General features: G+C 64.0%; 1 protein-coding gene across 1 annotated transcript; it reads right to left on the reverse strand.

The window, feature by feature from the left end:
- Positions 1 to 8,633: 8,633 nt before the first annotated feature.
- CILP2 (cartilage intermediate layer protein 2) lies at positions 8,634 to 15,621 on the reverse strand. The gene is made up of 9 exons (XM_048288075.1): positions 15,307 to 15,621; positions 13,541 to 13,639; positions 12,998 to 13,270; positions 12,533 to 12,715; positions 12,029 to 12,187; positions 11,678 to 11,938; positions 11,480 to 11,588; positions 11,239 to 11,396; positions 8,634 to 11,146 (listed from the first exon to the last, which is right to left on the reverse strand). Exons 1-9 carry the CDS (start codon positions 15,395 to 15,397, stop codon positions 8,754 to 8,756), a joined length of 3,726 nt encoding a protein of 1,241 aa, XP_048144032.1. The 5' UTR covers positions 15,398 to 15,621; the 3' UTR covers positions 8,634 to 8,753.
- Between the last annotated feature and the right edge of the window lie 1,039 nt (positions 15,622 to 16,660).

Consider the following 16,660-nt stretch of genomic DNA (forward strand, 5'->3'; position numbering starts at 1 on the left):
CCCCAAACCCGAGGGGGGACCCTGGCGCACCCCAAACCCCGGCACAGGGCGCTGCCACCCCAGGGATGCTCCAGCAGCCGCCGCCTCACCCCCCTCCCTCCCGATCCCAAAAATAACCGCTCCACTTTTAGGACTTTTTCTCCTCCATGTGACCGAATTGAAAAAAAAAATAAAAAAAAAAAAAAGAGAGAGGGAAAAGCACCAAATATTTACCAAAACTTCCAGGGTTTTTTTTTTTTTTTTTTAGGGTATTTTTCCCTTTTTTTTTTAAATATTTTGAGGCGGATTTTCGCCATCTGCGGAATGAAAAGGCTCTGGCAGGGCCGGTGAAGTGTCAGCGAAAAGGATTTAAAAATGTTGTTATTATTATTATTTATGGGTTGGAGCCCGAGAAGGGGAAAAGAAGCCAAAAAAAAAAAAAAAAAGAAGGTTCAAAAATAGCTGGAAAAAGGAAAAAAGCAAAAAAACAAAAAAAAACCCGGGATGTTTTTTCCAGAAGCCGCTCTTTTTGAACGTTTGGGATGTGAAAGCTGCGAAAAAAAAACCACCAAAAAAAAAAACCAACTTGGAAAAGGACAAATAAGTCGGGAAAGAGAGGAATGTGCCGTTCACGTGGAATTCCGAGTCGGGGAAAAAAAAAAAAAAAATCAGTGATCCCACAGCCCCTCGGGCTGTTCCCAAAAAATTCCCGGCTTCTGGAAGCCCCTCTCCCAAGGGACACGGTTTGCGAGGGGTGGAGGTCGCGGATTTTTAGGATCGGGGATTTTTTTCCCTGCTCCCGGCACGTTGTCCCAAAAAAATTGAAACCCCTTTCCCAAGGGAGACCCCGCCCCGCGCGGGGTCGGAATTTTGGGATCAGGATTTTCTTCCGGGCTCCTGGAGGCTCCTTTCCCAAAGGAGCAGGATCGGATTTTTGGGATCGGGATTTTTCCCCTGCTCCCGGCAGGTTGCGCAGAGGGTTCCCAAAAAATTCCCGGCTCCTGGAGACCCCATTCCCAAGGGAGAACCCCTCTTTGGGAAAGGTTGATTTTTGGGATTTTTGGGACCGCGGTTTTTTTTTTTTTCCCGGCTTCTTTCCCAAGGGAGACCCCGCCCCGCGCGGGGTCGGATTTTTGGGATCGGGATTTTTTCCCGGCTCCCGGCAGGTTGTGCAGAGGGAACGGCGGGAGCGGCTCCTCTTGGCCAGACGGGCTGGAATTCCGCAGCTGGATCCCGCCTGGAATTCCGCAGCTGGATCCCGCCTGGAATTCCGCAGCTGGAGGACAGGAGCGGAGCTGGCACCTCCCGTGTCCCCGCTCCTGGGAATGCTCCCGGTGGCCGGGAAAGCTCCAGGGATGCTCCGATTTGGGGTCTCCGGGAATGCTCCGGATACCTCGGGATGAGCCGCTTTGGGGTGCCCTGGGATGCCCCAGTCCGGGATTCCCAGGGATTCTCTGCTTTGGGGTGCCCGGGAATGTTTTGGATACCTGGGAATGCTCTGGTTTGGGGTCCCCACAGGTTCCGGTTTGGGGTTCCCTTGGAATGCTCCGGTTGGGGATTCCCAGGGATGCTCCCATTTTGGATCCTCAGTTTGGGGTGCCCAGAGAAGCCCCGGTCTGGGATTCCCAGGGATGCTCCGATTTGGGGTCTCCAGGGAGGCCTCAGTTTGGGGTCACCGGGGACACTCCGGATACCTGGGAACGCTCCGGTTTGGGATCCCCGGGAATGCTTTGGATACCCCGGAATGCTCCGATTTGGGGTCCCTGGAGATGCTCCTGTTTGGGGTCCCCAGGGATGCTCGGGGTCCCCAGGAAAGCTCCGATTTGGGGTCCCCAGGGCTTCTCGGATTTGGGGTCACTGGGGACACTCCGGATACCTGGGAATGCTCTGGATCGGAGTCTCCAGGGATGCTCCCATTTGGGATCCCCGGGGATCCCCGGGTCCCCAGGGATGCTCCGATTTGGGGTCTCCGGGAATGCTCCGGATACCTCGGGATGAGCCGCTTTGGGGTGCCCTGGGATGCCCCAGTCCGGGATTCCCAGGGATTCTCTGCTTTGGGGTGCCCGGGAATGTTTTGGATACCTGGGAATGCTCTGGTTTGGGGTCCCCACAGGTTCCGGTTTGGGGTCCCCTTGGGATGCCCCAGTCCGGGATTCCCAGGGATTCTCTGATTTGAGATCCTCAGTTTGGGGTGCCCAGGGAAGCCCCGGTCTGGGATTCCCAGGGATGCTCCGATTTGGGGTCCCCAGGGAGGCCTCAGTTTGGGGTCACCGGGGACACTCCGGATACCTGGGAACGCTCCGGTTTGGGATCCCCGGGAATGCTTTGGATACCCCGGAATGCTCCGATTTGGAGTCCCCAGGGATTCTCGGATTTGGGGTCACTGGGGACACTCCGGATACCTGGGAATGCTCTGGATCGGAGTCCCCAGGGATGCTCCCATTTGGGATCCCCGGGGATCCCCGGGTCCCCAGGGATGCTCCGATTTGGGGTCTCCGGGAATGCTCCGGATACCTCGGGATGAGCCGCTTTGGGGTGCCCTGGGATGCCCCAGTCCGGGATTCCCAGGGATTCTCTGCTTTGGGGTGCCCGGGAATGTTTTGGGTACTTGGGAATGCTTTGGATACCTGGGAATGCTCTGGTTTGGGGTCCCCACAGGTTCTGGTTTGGGGTTCCCCTGGAATGCTCCGGTTGGGGATTCCCAGAGATGCTCCGATTTGGGGTCCCCGGGGGTGCTCAGGGTCCCCAGGGATGCTCCCATTTGGGATCCCCAGGGATGCTCCCATTTGGGGTCCCCAGGGATGCCCCATTTGGGGTCCCCAGGGATGCTCCGATTTGGGATCCCCAGGGATGCTCCGGTTTGGGATCCCCAGGGATGCCCCATTTGGGGTCCCCAGGGATGCCCCATTTGGGGTCCCCAGGGATGCTCCGATTTGGGATCCCCAGGGATGCCCCATTTGGGGTCCCCAGGGATGCTCCGGTTTGGGGTCCCCAGGGATGCCCCATTTGGGATCCCCAGGGATGCCCCATTTGGGGTCCCCAGGGATGCCCCATTTGGGGTCCCCAGGGATGCTCCGGTTTGGGATCCCCAGGGATGCCCCATTTGGGATCCCCAGGGATGCTCCCATTTGGGGTCCCCAGGGATGCCCCATTTGGGGTCCTCAGGCATGCCCCATTTGGGGTCCCCAGGGATGCTCCGGTTTGGGATCCCCAGGGATGCTCCGATTTGGGGTCCCCAGGGATGCCCGATTTGGGGTCCCAGGGATGCTCCGATTTGGGGTCCCCAGGGATGCCCCATTTGGGGTCCCAGGGATGCTCCGGTTTGGGATCCCCAGGGATGCCCCATTTGGGGTCCCCAGGGATGCTCCGGTTTGGGATCCCCAGGGATGCCCCATTTGGGATCCCCAGGGATGCTCCGGTTTGGGATCCCCAGGGATGCCCCATTTGGGGTCCCCAGGGATGCCCCATTTGGGGTCCCCAGGGATGCTCCGGTTTGGGATCCCCAGGGATGCCCCATTTGGGGTCCCAGGGATGCTCCCATTTGGGGTCCCAGGGATGCTCCCATTTGGGGTCCCCAGGGATGCTCCCATTTGGGGTCCCAGGGATGCCCCATTTGGGGTCCCAGGGATGCCCCATTTGGGGTCCCCAGGGATGCCCCATTTGGGGACAGGGGCTGCAGGAGCCCCCTCTGCACCCCCCGGGCAGGAGCAGCGGCAGGGAGAGGACACAGGGGACGCATTTTGGGGTCATTTATCGCCCTCCCACCCCTCACCCCGTTCCTCGCCCCCCTAAGGCAGCCCCAAACCCCTCTATGGGGCCGCGAAAAGGGATCCCAATCCTTCCCTTCCCCTTTCACCCCCTGTTCCCTCTCACCCTTTTGTGGTTTTGTGGGTTTTTCTCTATTTAGGGCCTTTTCAGCTGCTTCCTTTTGTTCTTTTCATCCAGACCCTGTCATTACATTTTCCATTCTTCCGAAGAAAAAAACAAAACCAACCCAAAAATCCTCTTCCCGAGGTCCTTCCCCAGCTCCTTATTCCCGGCTGCGCTCATGGATTTGGGATCACGGGGTGCTGGAACCCCCTTTTCCCCAGTTCCCGCTTCCCTGTGGGGTTTTTAGGGGTTTTTTTGGGGGGGGATGCTGTGGGAGGAGAGAGGGAATATCCCCAAAAAAGCCTCTCCATCCCTGCTCGTGCTGGCGCATCCTCTTCCCATCTTTTTTTTTTCTTTCTTTTTTTGGGATCTGGCCATCCCAAATTACCGGGGCGGGCCGGGAGCTGCCGGCTCCGGGCTCCCCGTTCCCTTCCCTGCTCTGCTATTCCCGCTTGGAATGGGGCCTGGAGGAGGGGGGGAAAGGAGCAGCTGAGCCTTTCCCATCCCAATTCTCATTTTTCCCTTTTTTCCCCTTTTTTCCCCCTTTCCCCTCTTTTTTCTTCTTTTTTTTTTGCCGTTTTCCCCCCTTTTTTCGCCTTTTCCCCCACAGTTTTCCTTCCCGGCTCCAGGAACAGCAGCGGGAGCCGCTTCCCTCTGCCCCGCCCCAAACCAAGCAGGTGGCGGAATGCATTCCCACATTCCCACATTCCCGCATTCCCGCATTCCCACATTCCCGCATTCCCACACTCCCGCATTCCCACATTCCCGCATTCCCGCACTCCCACACTCCCGCATTCCCGCATTCCCGCATTCCCTCATTCCCCGCATTCCCAGATTCCCACATTCCCACATTCCCACACTCCCGCATTCCCGCATTCCCAGATTCCCACATTCCCAGATTCCCACATTCCCACACTCCCGCATTCCCGCATTCCCGCATTCCCAGATTCCCGCATTCCCGCACTCCCACACTCCCGCATTCCCGCATTCCCGCATTCCCGCATTCCCAGATTCCCGCATCCCCCGCATTCCCACATTCCCAGATTCCCACATTCCCACAGGATCCCGCATTCCCGCATTCCCACATTCCCACAGGATCCCAGATTCCCTCATTCCCACAGGATCCCATATTCCCACAGGATCCCAGATTCCCACATTCCTGCATTCCCAGATTCCCACATTCCCGCATTCCCACAGGATCCCAGATTCCCACATTCCCGCATTCCTGGATTCCCGCATTCCCACAGGATCCGGCATTCCCAGATTCCCGCATTCCCAGATTCCCGCATTCCCACAGGATTCCCGCATTCCCGGATTCCCACATTCCCACAGGATCCCGGATCCCGGCCCTTCCCCTCCCGCTGCCTTGGGAGCATCCCGCGGGTTTCCCTGGGAATGGGACGCGGAGCCCGGTGGGGACAATTCCTGGCACCCGGGGAAAATCGGGATGCGGGGAAAAGCAGGACCCAGGGGAAAACAGCACCCAGGATAAGGAGAATCCGGGATAAGGAACACCCGGGACAGGGAGAATCCAGGGATAAGGAACACCCGGGACAGGGAAAATCCGGGATACGGAACACCCGGGACAGGGAAAATCTGGGATACGGAACAGCCGGGACAGGGAAAATCCGGGATAAGGAACACCCAGGACAGGGAGAATCCGGGATAAGGAACACCCGGGACAGGGAAAATCCAGGATAAGGAGAATCCAGGGATAAGGAGCACCCGGGACAGGGAGAATCCGGGATAAGGAACACCCGGGACAGGGAAAATCCAGGGATAAGGAACACCCGGGACAGGGAGAATCCGGGATACGGAACACCCGGGACAGGGAAAATCCAGGGATAAGGAACACCCGGGACAGGGAGAATCCGGGATAAGGAACACCCAGGGCAGGGAAAATCCAGGGATAAGGAACACCCGGGACAGGGAGAATCCGGGATAAGGAACACCCAGGGCAGGGAAAACTCAGGGATAAGGAACACCCGGGACAGGGAGAATCCGGGATAAGGAACACCTGGGACAGGGAAAAATCCGGGATAAGGAACACCCAGGACAGGGAAAATCCAGGGATAAGGAACACCCGGGACAGGGAAAATCCGGGATAAGGAACACCCGGGACAGGGAGAATCCGGGATAAGGAACACCCAGGGCAGGGAAAATGCGGGATAAGGAACACCCGGGACAGGGAAAATCCAGGGATAAGGAACACCCGGGACAGGGAGAATCCGAGATAAGGAACACCCGGGACAGGGAAAATCCAGGGATAAGGAACACCCGGGACAGGGAAAATCCAGGGATAAGGAACACCCGGGACAGGGAGAATCCGGGATAAGGAACACCCAGGGCAGGGAAAATGCGGGATAAGGAACACCCGGGACAGGGAGAATCCAGGGATAAGGAACACCCGGGACAGGGAGAATCCGGGATAAGGAACACCCGGGACAGGGAAAATCCGGGATAAGGAACACCCAGGACAGGGAGAATCCGGGATAAGGAACACCCGGGACAGGGAAAATCCGGGATAAGGAACACCCCGGACAGGGAGAATCCGGGATAAGGAACACCCGGGACAGGGAGAATCCAGGGATAAGGAACACCCAGGGCAGGGAAAATCCAGGGATAAGGAACACCCAGGATAAGGAGAATGCGGGATAAGGAACACCCGGGACAGGGAAAATGCGGGGATAAGGAACACCCGGGACAGGGAGAATCCAGGGATAAGGAACACCCGGGACAGGGAGAATCCAGGGATAAGGAGCACCCCGGACAGGGAAAATCCAGGGATAAGGAGCACCCCGGACAGGGAAAATCCAGGGATAAGGAACACCCAGGATAAGGAGAATGCGGGATAAGGAACACCCGGGACAGGGAGAATGCGGGATAAGGAACACCCAGGACAGGGAGAATGCGGGATAAGGAACACCCAGGACAGGGAGAATGCGGGATAAGGAACACCCAGGATAAGGAGAATGCGGGATAAGGAACACCCGGGACAGGGAGAATGCGGGATAAGGAACACCCAGGACAGGGAGAATGCGGGATAAGGAACACCCAGGCGCAGGCAGCACCCAGATTTTGGGGAGGGGGGTTGGAATGGGACCCCGCCATGGAATCTCAGCATTCCAGGTGCCTCCTCCCTCCCTCCCTCCCTCTCCCCCACGCCGTGGGATCGCATCCCGGAGGGATGGGGCAGGGAGAGGGGCCGGGATTTGGCCGCTGCTTTGGCCAAAGTCCCGTCCCCGTCCCCCACCCCACCCCCGGAGGCCCCCGCGCCCTCTTTGATCCCGCGAGCGGCCGCGTCCAGCGAAAAGGGTGGGAAAGGGTGGGAAAAGGGTGAAAAAAGGGTGGGAAAAGGGTGAAAAAAGGGTGGGAAAAGGGTGGGGAAAGGGTGGAAAAAGGGTGGAAAAGGGTGAAAAAAAGGGTGGGAAAGGGTGGAAAAAGGGGGGAAAGGGTGGAAAAAGGTGGAAAAAGGGTGGGAAAAGGGTAAAAAAGGGGTGGGAAAAGGGTGGGAAAAGGGTGGGGAAAGGGTGGAAAAAGGGTGGGAAAAGGGTGGGGAAAAGGGTGGGGAAAAGGGTGAGAAAAGGGTGGAAAAGGGTGAAAAAAGGGTGAAAAAAGGGTGGAAAAGGGTGGGGGGAAAGGGTGAAAAAAGGGTGGGGAAAGGGTGGGAAAAGGGTGGGGAAAGGGTGGGGAAAGGGTGGGAAAAGGGTGGGAAAAGGTGGAAAAAGGGTGGAAAAGGGTTGAAAAAAGGGTGGGAAAAGGGTGGAAAAAGGTGGGAAAAGGGTGAAAAAAGGGTGGAAAAGGGTGAAAAAAGGGTGAAAAGGGTGGAAAAAGGGTGGAAAAACGCCGCCCCGGGGCCAGGGCGGGTTGCAAAAGGGAAACGTTGTCCCGGGTTTGGCCCCGTAAACGCCGCCTGTTCCATTACAGCATCCGCGGCTGGGACGGGGGGCGGCGGGGGGCACCCAAAAATCCGCGCCGGGGACACGCAGGGGGCAGCAGGAGAGACCCCCCCGCCGCCGCCCCTCACCCTGCTGGGGGTGTCCAGCTCGTGGCTTGGCACATCCCAGCGCCAGAGGGGCTCCGGATGGGGCCCCCCCGCCCCGTCTGCCACGTCCCGCTGGCCGCGGCGAGCTGGCACGGAGCCCCCCCCGGCCGCTGCCAGCCCGGCTGAGCCCGGCCCAAGGCAAACAGGAGCGGCCGGGATGGTGCTACTGAACGGGGGCAGGGTTTGGGGACAGCGGGGGGACACGCGGGGGACACGCGGGGATGGCCTTTCCCTCCCCCCCCCCCGCCCGCCCCCCCACCCCGGAGAAGCCCAGCAGCCAGGCGGGTGTACAAGAATTGTATATTTTGTAATAAATAATGTACAAATCCGCCCAAAATCTGGGCCGGCGCGGTGGCCGAGGTGGTGGGGGGGGGGGGTGAGGGGGTTGGCACCGGCTCCCGGCGCGGGGGTGGCACCGCGTTCTCCTTGGGGTTTCCCCCCCTCCAAAAAAAAAAAAAAAAAAAAAAAAAATCCCGATTTTTTTTGTGGGATTCAGGGATGCAATGGGTGCCCCCAGCTCCCGGGGTGCCCCCGGTGGCACGGGACCCCCTCCCCATGCCCGCCCCTTCCCCTATTTGCTCCCACCCCCGCTTTGATTCCTTTTATTTCAATCCCCTCCGCGGCACCTCCGGGGGTCGCGGCGGAGGCTGAGCACCAAGAGGGGGCAGCGACAGCACCGCGGGGGTGGCGGGACCCCCTCCCCACGTCCCCGCTGTCCCCCCGCCCCGCTGTCCCCCCGCTCCGCCTGTCCCCTGCGCGTCCCCCCCCCCCCCCCCCCCCCCCCCACCTCGGGCGTTACAAAAGCAAAAGCGACGGGGAAAAGGGAGGACAGAAGCCGGGAAGGGGGAGCGGGGGGGACTCAGGGCTGTCCCCGGAGCCGGCCCGGTCTCCGCTGGCTGCTGGGGGTCCGGCGGGTGGGCGTGGGGCCGGGGGCTCGGGCACCGGAGGCGAAGTCCATCACCTCGGGGGGAGCGCGGCGCAGCTCGCTGCTGCCCATCTCCCTGCGGATCTCGGCCAGCGCCTCGGCCGGAGCGGTCAGCAGGCGCTGGAAGAAGCTCTCCCTGCCCGGCGGCCGCTCCTGGCAGCTGAAGGTGACGGCCGTGCCCTCGGCCGCCCTCATCTCCCGCGAGAAGCCGTCCGAGGTGCCCGCGAAGCAGCGGCCGATGGCGATTTCCTTGGCCAGCCGCGGGTTCTGGTCCGTCACGGTGTAGATGCCGTAGTTGTGGCCCAGCGGGTCCAGCGGGGCCAGCATGGAGAAGGCTCCGGTGTGGTTGTTGTCGGCCAGCGGCGGGTGGCGGCTCAGGTAGTCCCGCAGGAGGCCGTTGATGGCCGTGCGGCGACAGCTGCCCTGCGGCACGATGGACACCAGGGTTCTGTCCACCAGGCTCTGGTCGAAGAGCATCCCGCCGCACTTGAACTCCACGCAGGCCCCCGAGGTGTTGTCCAGCAGCGGATCCCGCACGCTCCGGCTGTCCCGCAGCCCGTAGAGCTGTCCCCGCGTGCGGGGGTGGCTTCCCCCGACGTTGCGCGACCTCACCATGTACTCCTGCGGCCCCTCCAGCTGCACCTTGATGTAGCACGCCCGGAACTCCTGCGGGTTGGGCCACCACGCCAAATAATCGCCGGTCCAGGAGGTGACGTCGCTCTCCTTGAAGGGCACCACGTTGTACTCGTACTTGTCCACCTCCACGCGGTAGAAGCGCAGGTGGTTGGCGCTGACCGGCGCCTCCTCGCACTCCCGCAGGCTCCGGTAGGAGTAGACGGGGCCGTTGCTCTCGTCCACGTTGTTGGGGTCGGGCTTGGCCACGTTGATCTGGAACGCCGTCTTCTTCAGCGCCGGGTCCTCGTGGTCCGAGCGGCGGTAGCCCAGCTTGCCCAGGTAGGGCTGCGCCACCCCCACGGCGTTGGGGTTGAGCTTGGGGCTGGAGGCCACGGCTTCCAGCTCCTCGCCGCCCAGCGTGGCGGTGACCAGGGCCGTGTAGGCGTCGGGGCGCTGGCCGTCACAGAAGGCGGGCAGGCAGGCGCCGTTGGCCCCGGTGACCACGCTGTCGAAGCGGCCCCAGGCCCGCGGGTTGCTGGGGAAGCCGGGCTGCGGCTCCAGGTTGATGAGGCTGATGACCACCCCTTCCAGCTGCTCGTAGGGGTTGAACTTCTCGTTGCTGTAGGCCCTGACCTTGACGAAGCAGCGGCGATCCTCGGGCACGTCCAGGTTGAAGAGGCGCCGCTCGCGGATCTCCAGGTTGCCCACCAGGAAGGTCCTCTCCTCCCTCTTCCTCCGGCCACCCCCGGCCGGCCGCAGCACCCCCTCCTCCTCCCACAGGCCGCTCTCGGGGTTCAGAGACCACAGCTTCATCTTCTGCAGGTGCTCCGGCATCCACACCTGCCCCGCGTCCATCCTCACCTGCACCGGCCCCGCCTGCAGCGCCGCGCCGCTGTCGCCTTCCCGGAAATCCACGGCGAACATCCCGTAGGTGCGCAGGGGGACGATCTCCCCGTCGGCGTTGGCGAAGCTCAGGTCGCTGGACGCTGCACTGGCCGTGCCCATGTCCCTGGGGTCCAGGAAGGTGACGCTGGCTTTGACCGTGCCGTTGAAAACCTCCCCGGACGGCCGCAGGAAGGCTCCGGCCGGCAGCACGAGCTCCCCGACGGGCTCGCGGCCGCCGGCCTCTCCCAGCGGGATGGCGTTGCTCCGGCCACCGTCCAGCTCCACCGGCTCCTTCTTGCGCAGCATCTTCACCTCCTGGTACACGGCCCCGCCGCGCCGGTTAAAGGGCAGCACCTTGACGGCGTCCACCAAGCGCTGCTGCCCGTCCACGAAGCGAGTGACCAAGCGCTGCGTGTCCGGCGGCACCTCGATGGTGAAGGAGCCCTGGTAGCCGGTGAAGCCCACTTTCTTGCCCCCGAGGAAGATGTGGCCGAAGCGCAGCGGCTCCCCGGTGTCGGCCGCCGTCACCCGGCCCTGCACCAGCACCCGGGGCTGGGCACAGGGCCCGCAGCCGCACTCGGCCACCACCTTGACGGGCAGCAGCGAGCCGGCGCACGGCACCTGCCGCAGCTCCATCCTCCGCACGCCGCAGCACCGCCCCGCCTCCTCCCCGCACCCCGAGGGCTCCGCGGGGCCGCCGGGGCACGGCGAGGCCGGGCAGCGCCCCACGTTGTAGTAGCGGGAGCCGCTGGCATCCTGCGGGCACTCGCTGGGCAGCTCCACCAGGCTGGGCTCCGGCTCCGCCCTGCAGCTCTGCTGGCCCTGGGCTGGGGGCACGGAGGGGTGGGATTAGAGGGGTCAGGGGGGGGGGTCTCCCCACCCCGGAGGAGCCCCCCCCACCCACCCCGTGCTCGCTCACCCAGCACGGTGAGCTGTGCCGGCGCTGAGCGGATGGCTCCGGCCTCGGAGCTGGCTTTGCAGTGGTAGGTGCCAGCCTGCTCCGGTGCCAGCCCCCGCAGCGCCAGGCGGCCGCTGGAGCGCTGCGCCTTCCCCTCCAGCAGCGTCCCGTTGTGGTACCTGCGGCGGCAGGGGACAGGCTCAGCGGGGACACCGCCACCACGGCCCGTGCCCACCCCGCTCCGCCCCCAGTGCCACCTCACCAGTAATATTTTTGGGGCGCGGGGGTGCCCGCGGCTTTGCAGCAGAAGGTCACGTCCTGCCCGGCCTCCCGCACCTTGGCCGCGGGGTGCAGCACCATGTAGGGCTTCTCTGCGGGCCAAAAGGGGCAAGCGAGCCCATGGGCACCCCGGGCTCGCCCCTCCAGCGCTGTGCCCCCCCGCCCACCGCCGCCCTCTCACCGAGCCGCCGCAGCCTCAGGTGCGCCGCGGCCACGCCCGAGCCGTCGGTGACGATGGGTGCCAGCCCCGAGGCGAAGCCGTCGCGGTGGGCGCTGAGGTTGGCGGCGGGCCCCAGGCACAGCCCCGAGGCCGTGAAGCGCCCCTGGGCATCGCTGCGGGCCAGCAGGAGCGGCGGGCGGCCCTCCAGGTACACGCGGGCGTCGGGCAGTGCCAACCCCGCGGCGGTGGCCACGGTGCCCTGCAGCGTGAGCCCGGGGCAGCCTGCGGGGGGACGCGGCTGAGCCCCCGCCGAGGGGACGCGCGGGCAGCGGGGGCACCGCGGAGGGGTCCCCGCGTCCCCGAGGGTGTTACCTGGGCAGGGCGCAGGGGGACATTTCTGCACCTCGCTGGCACGGCCGGGGCACGGCGGGTTCTTGGCGGGTTTGCAGCTCCGGCGCCGGACGCGCTTCCCGGCGCTGCCGCAGCTGCGGGAACAGGGACCCCAAGCGCCCCATTCCGTCCAGGTGGGCTCTGAGGGGACATTCCCGGTGGGAATCGGGTCCCTCAAACCCCCGCGGGCACCACGCGCCCGGTCACACCCCCGGGTCGCAGCCCCGCCACAGGAGCCGCAGGTGGGTGGCACCGGCTGGCACCAGGTGGCTTTTCCCACCCGCTCCTCCTGTGGGATCTGAGACGGGGATTCAGGCTCCCTGGAGACACCCCTGGCCCTCGACACCCGAGGGTGACACCCCGGTGCCACCCCTGACCACCACCCCACGGGTACCTCTAGCGGCGACTCCGCGGCCACCCCGTGTGCCCTCCCCAGCAGCACGCAGGGGACAGGCGGGTGGCACCGCGGGGTTTTGGGGTCCCTACCTGGGCAGGGCCCGGCGCTGCAGGGCCGGCGCTCGCTGGCTTTGCCCTGGCACTTGAGCTCCTTGAGCGGGCTCTGGCTGCGGGCGCTGCGGCAGCGTCGGGTGCGGCTCTGGGTGCCCCGGGTGCCGCAGGCGCTGCGCGAGCAGGGGCTCCACGAGGACCAGTGCGACCAATAAATGTGCTCTGGAAGGGTGGACTGGGGTTAACTGGGTGCCCACGGTCCGTAGCCGGAACCCGAGGGGTTAATGGGGCACCCACCGCCCCCACCCCGCACCCCAGCTGGGATTCAGGCGGGTCACGGGTGTGACAAAGGTGGGTCACAGGTGAGATAGAGGTGGGATGAAGGTGTGCCACGGGTGTGCCACGGGTGTGCCACGGGTGGGATCAGAGGAGACACACCTGTCCCCCAGGTACCCCCAGGTGCCCCCAGGTGCCCCCAGGTGCCCCCAGGTAGGCGTCGCTCACCCAGCGGGCACAGGAAGCGCACGTGGTAGTTGGCGCAGGCCTTGCCGGGCGGCTGCTCGCGGTGCAGGCAGAGGAAGCCGCGCTTGGGGCTGGCGTGCACCACCTGGCCCAGGGCCGCGGGCAGCTCCCACTCGGTGCTGCGGGCCTGGATGGCCACCGGCCGGGCACACACGCGGTCCCCGTAGTAGAACCTGATGGCCTCCAGGCTCTCGTGGTCGCCGTCCCCGCCGGGGTGGTCGATGTTGAACCACGACGTCCACTCGGCGCCTCTGCCTGCGAGGGAGCCGGGTCTGAGCGTGGGGACAGCTTGGGGACAGCGAGGCCAGAGAATGAGGGGATGGAGGGTCACCAGCGAGGGTCTCATGGGGTGGGAATGGCCAGCGGAGCAGTGGGAGAGACACGGGGTGGGAATGGCCCCTGGAGCAATGGGAACGGCAGGGTGGGCACCACCGAGGGTCCCCATGGGGGTGGCACAGGGGGGGGATGGCCCCATGTGACGCTGGAGGGGACGCAGTGGCCGGCAGGGCCTCGGGGTGGCCGTACCTGCCGTGTCCAGGTCCAGCTCCTCCAGGTCCGGAGTGGCCTTCCAGGGTTTCTCGGCCGTGCCACCCTTGCCCGGCTCCAAGTCGTTCTCCAGCGGCTCTGGGGGACACAAAGGTGGCAGCGCCACATTCCCGGGGCATCCAGGGGGTCCCTCCCCAGCCGTGTCCCCGCGGGGGTGGGGACACCCTGCCCTGAGCCCCCTGATCCGGGGGACAGGGGATTTATTGTGTCCCCAAGGCCGGGCTGGCCGTGTCACCGGGGATGGGCCGCGGTGTCCTGGCAGCCAGGGGTGGCCCAAGGGGTGACCCACGGGGTGGCCGAGGCTGGTGCTCACCCCATATCCATGGAAAACATCCCCTGGCAGCTCCCGGCTGTCCCAGGGGTGGCGTGGGACAAGGACAGGAGCCACGCGTCCCCCACCACGCCGAGGCCACGGCACCAAGCCCCAAAGCGGGAGGTGACAGGAAATGGGGGTGGGAATCCACGGCCGGGGTGTCCTTGCAGGTGCGGGGTGTCCCCACGGCTGTCCCCGTGTCCCACAGGGGAACCCCAGGGAGCTCTTCCCGTGGGGACTGAGACTGGGATTCAGCAATTCCAGAGGGGACGGATGCGGGAAGAAGCGACACCGCTGTCCCCCGCGGGTGACACCCCAGGGCAGCCTGGCTCACCCTGGGCACCCCACGGCCACCCCATGGGCACCACCCCTCCACCATGGGGACCCACCCTGCCACCCCCTGTCCCCTCCCCAGGGGACAACGGCCCCCGTGGCAGCTCCGTCCCGCAGGTGGTTGGGATTTGTCCCCGGAGCGGGGACATTCCCGGCTCGGCCCCACAGGGACGCTGCCCTTGGGCACCTTGGGTGAACCCCACGGGGTCCGGCTGGGGCTTCTGTGGTGCCAGGGCTGGCGGGGACACGTCCCTGTCCCTGTCCCGGTCCCGGTCCCTGTCCCGGTCCCGGTCCCTGTCCCGGTCCCGGTCCCATCCCGGTCCCTGTCCCCGTCCCTGCCGCAATCCCTGTCCCAGTCCCAGTCCCAGTCCCAGTCCCATCCCTGTCCCTGTCCCTATCCCAATCCCAGTCCCATCCCTGTCCCTGTCCCAATCCCAGTCCCAGTCCCAGTCCCAGTCCCAGTCCCATCCCAGTCCCAGTCTCTATCCCAGTCCCAGTCCTAGTCCCAATCCCAGTCCCAGTCCCAGTCCCAGTCCCAATCCCATCCCAGTCCCAGTCCCAGTCCCAGTCCCAGTCCCATCCCAGTCCCAATCTCTATCCCAATCCCAGTCCTAGTCCCAATCCCAGTCCCAGTCCCAGTCCCAGTCCCATCCCTGTCCCAGTCCCAATCCCAGTCCCAGTCCTAGTCCCAGTCCCAGTCCCAGTCCCAGTCCCATCCCTGTCCCAGTCCTAGTCCCAATCCCAGTCCCAGTCCCAATCCCAGTCCCAGTCCCAGTCCCAGTCCCAGTCCCAGTCTCTATCCCAATCCCAGTCCTAGTCCCAATCCCAGTCCTAGTCCCAATCCCATCCCAGTCCCATCCCTGTCCCAGTCCCAGTCCCAGTCCCAGTCCCAGTCCCTCCAGCACGGTGATCCAGGAGAGGACAAAATTCCCTGATCCCCATCCACACCTCCCCCTTGGCAGGTGCCAGCGGGATCATCCCACCCCGCGCCACCACCCCGTGCCACCACCCCCGGGCTCTCTCCCAGCCCCATCCCCACCCCTTTTCCCCGCTCATTCCCAGCGGGAATCCCAAAACCCCGGGGCAAACCCCACCTTACCTGCGGCCCTGGCAGCGCGCAGGGCTCCCAGCGCCAGCAGCGCCAGCAGCGCCAGCTGTGCCAGCTGTGCCAGCTGTGCCAGCTGTGCCATGGCTGCTCCGCGGGGCGACTGCGGCCGCGGCTGGCGCTGCCCGGCCTTTATAGGGCGCCGGTCCCCCCTCTGGAGCTCCGGGAGCCGATTCCTGGAGCGGAGTCAAGCGGGAAGAGGGAGCGGAGCCCTCCCCGAGGCGGCCGCGCTGCTCCAGCCCCGGCGGAGCTCGGAGCGGTTTTGTTTTTGTCGAGCTGCTAAAATTGGATGCGCTCGGGAATGCGGCGGGGAGGGAGGGGGGGAAAAGAAATGGGAAAAAAGGGAAATGAAGGAGTTGATGCGGCCCCTCGAGGTGTCCCCGCTGTGACCTGGCCGCGGTCCCCAAGTGGAAAACCCCCCCCGGGATGGGCGGTGACAAAGTGGGGACCCCCCCACGGGAAGGTTGGGGATGTCGAGGAGTTTCCCAAATCCGCCCCTCAAATTCTGCCCTCCTCAAATCCCCTTTTTTGTCCCAAATTCGGCGCTGGGATCTGGGAGTTCGCCCTCTGGAAGAGGTGCTGGGAGGGATTGGAGGGTGCTGGGATGGACTGGGATGGACTGGGAGGAACTGGGAGTCCCCCAGCTCTCCCAAATCGCCCCATATTCCTCATTTATCCATGATTGAAATCTGGGAATTCACCCTCCATGAGGGGCACTGGGAGGGGCTGGAGGATACTGGGATGGACTGGGATGGACTGGGATGGACTGGGAGCCCCCCAGCTCTCTCCCAAATTCCTGCAAATCCCCCCACACGCCTCGTGTATCCCCAATCCATCACCAAAATCTGGGGATTCACCCTGATTTTGGGGCACTGGAGGGACTGGGAAGGGCTGGGGGAGATGTGGGATAAATGAGGAACCCTCTTCCCAAAGATTGGGGACATCCCAAAATCTCCCAAATCCGCCCCCAAATTCTCCCTCTTCCCCTTTTTATCCCAAACCCATCACCGAAACCTGGGAATTCGCCCTGGTTTTGAGGCACTGGAGGGACTGGGAAGGGCTGGAGGAGATTTGGGATGAACGAGGAGCCCCGGCCGGCGGAAATCCCGGCGCATTCCCGGCATTCCGGCTGCGCCGAGCCCCCCGGGGCGGGAGCAGCTCCCGGGGCTGGGCCGGGGTCACGGACACCCCGTCCCTGCTGGGACAGAGCGGACAGAGCCCAGTGGTGGCTCGTCACCGTTAGTGACAACCCCCACGGCTGCTCCAGTGTCCCTTTCCCGATGTTTTTGTGGGATTTCAGCCCCACGGGACCCCGACAGCCGCCACTGTCCCCATGGATGGGTGACAG

This window comes from Corvus hawaiiensis, chromosome 28 (assembly GCF_020740725.1).
Source record: "Corvus hawaiiensis isolate bCorHaw1 chromosome 28, bCorHaw1.pri.cur, whole genome shotgun sequence".
In the NCBI taxonomy this organism is placed as follows: Eukaryota; Metazoa; Chordata; class Aves; order Passeriformes; family Corvidae; genus Corvus; species Corvus hawaiiensis.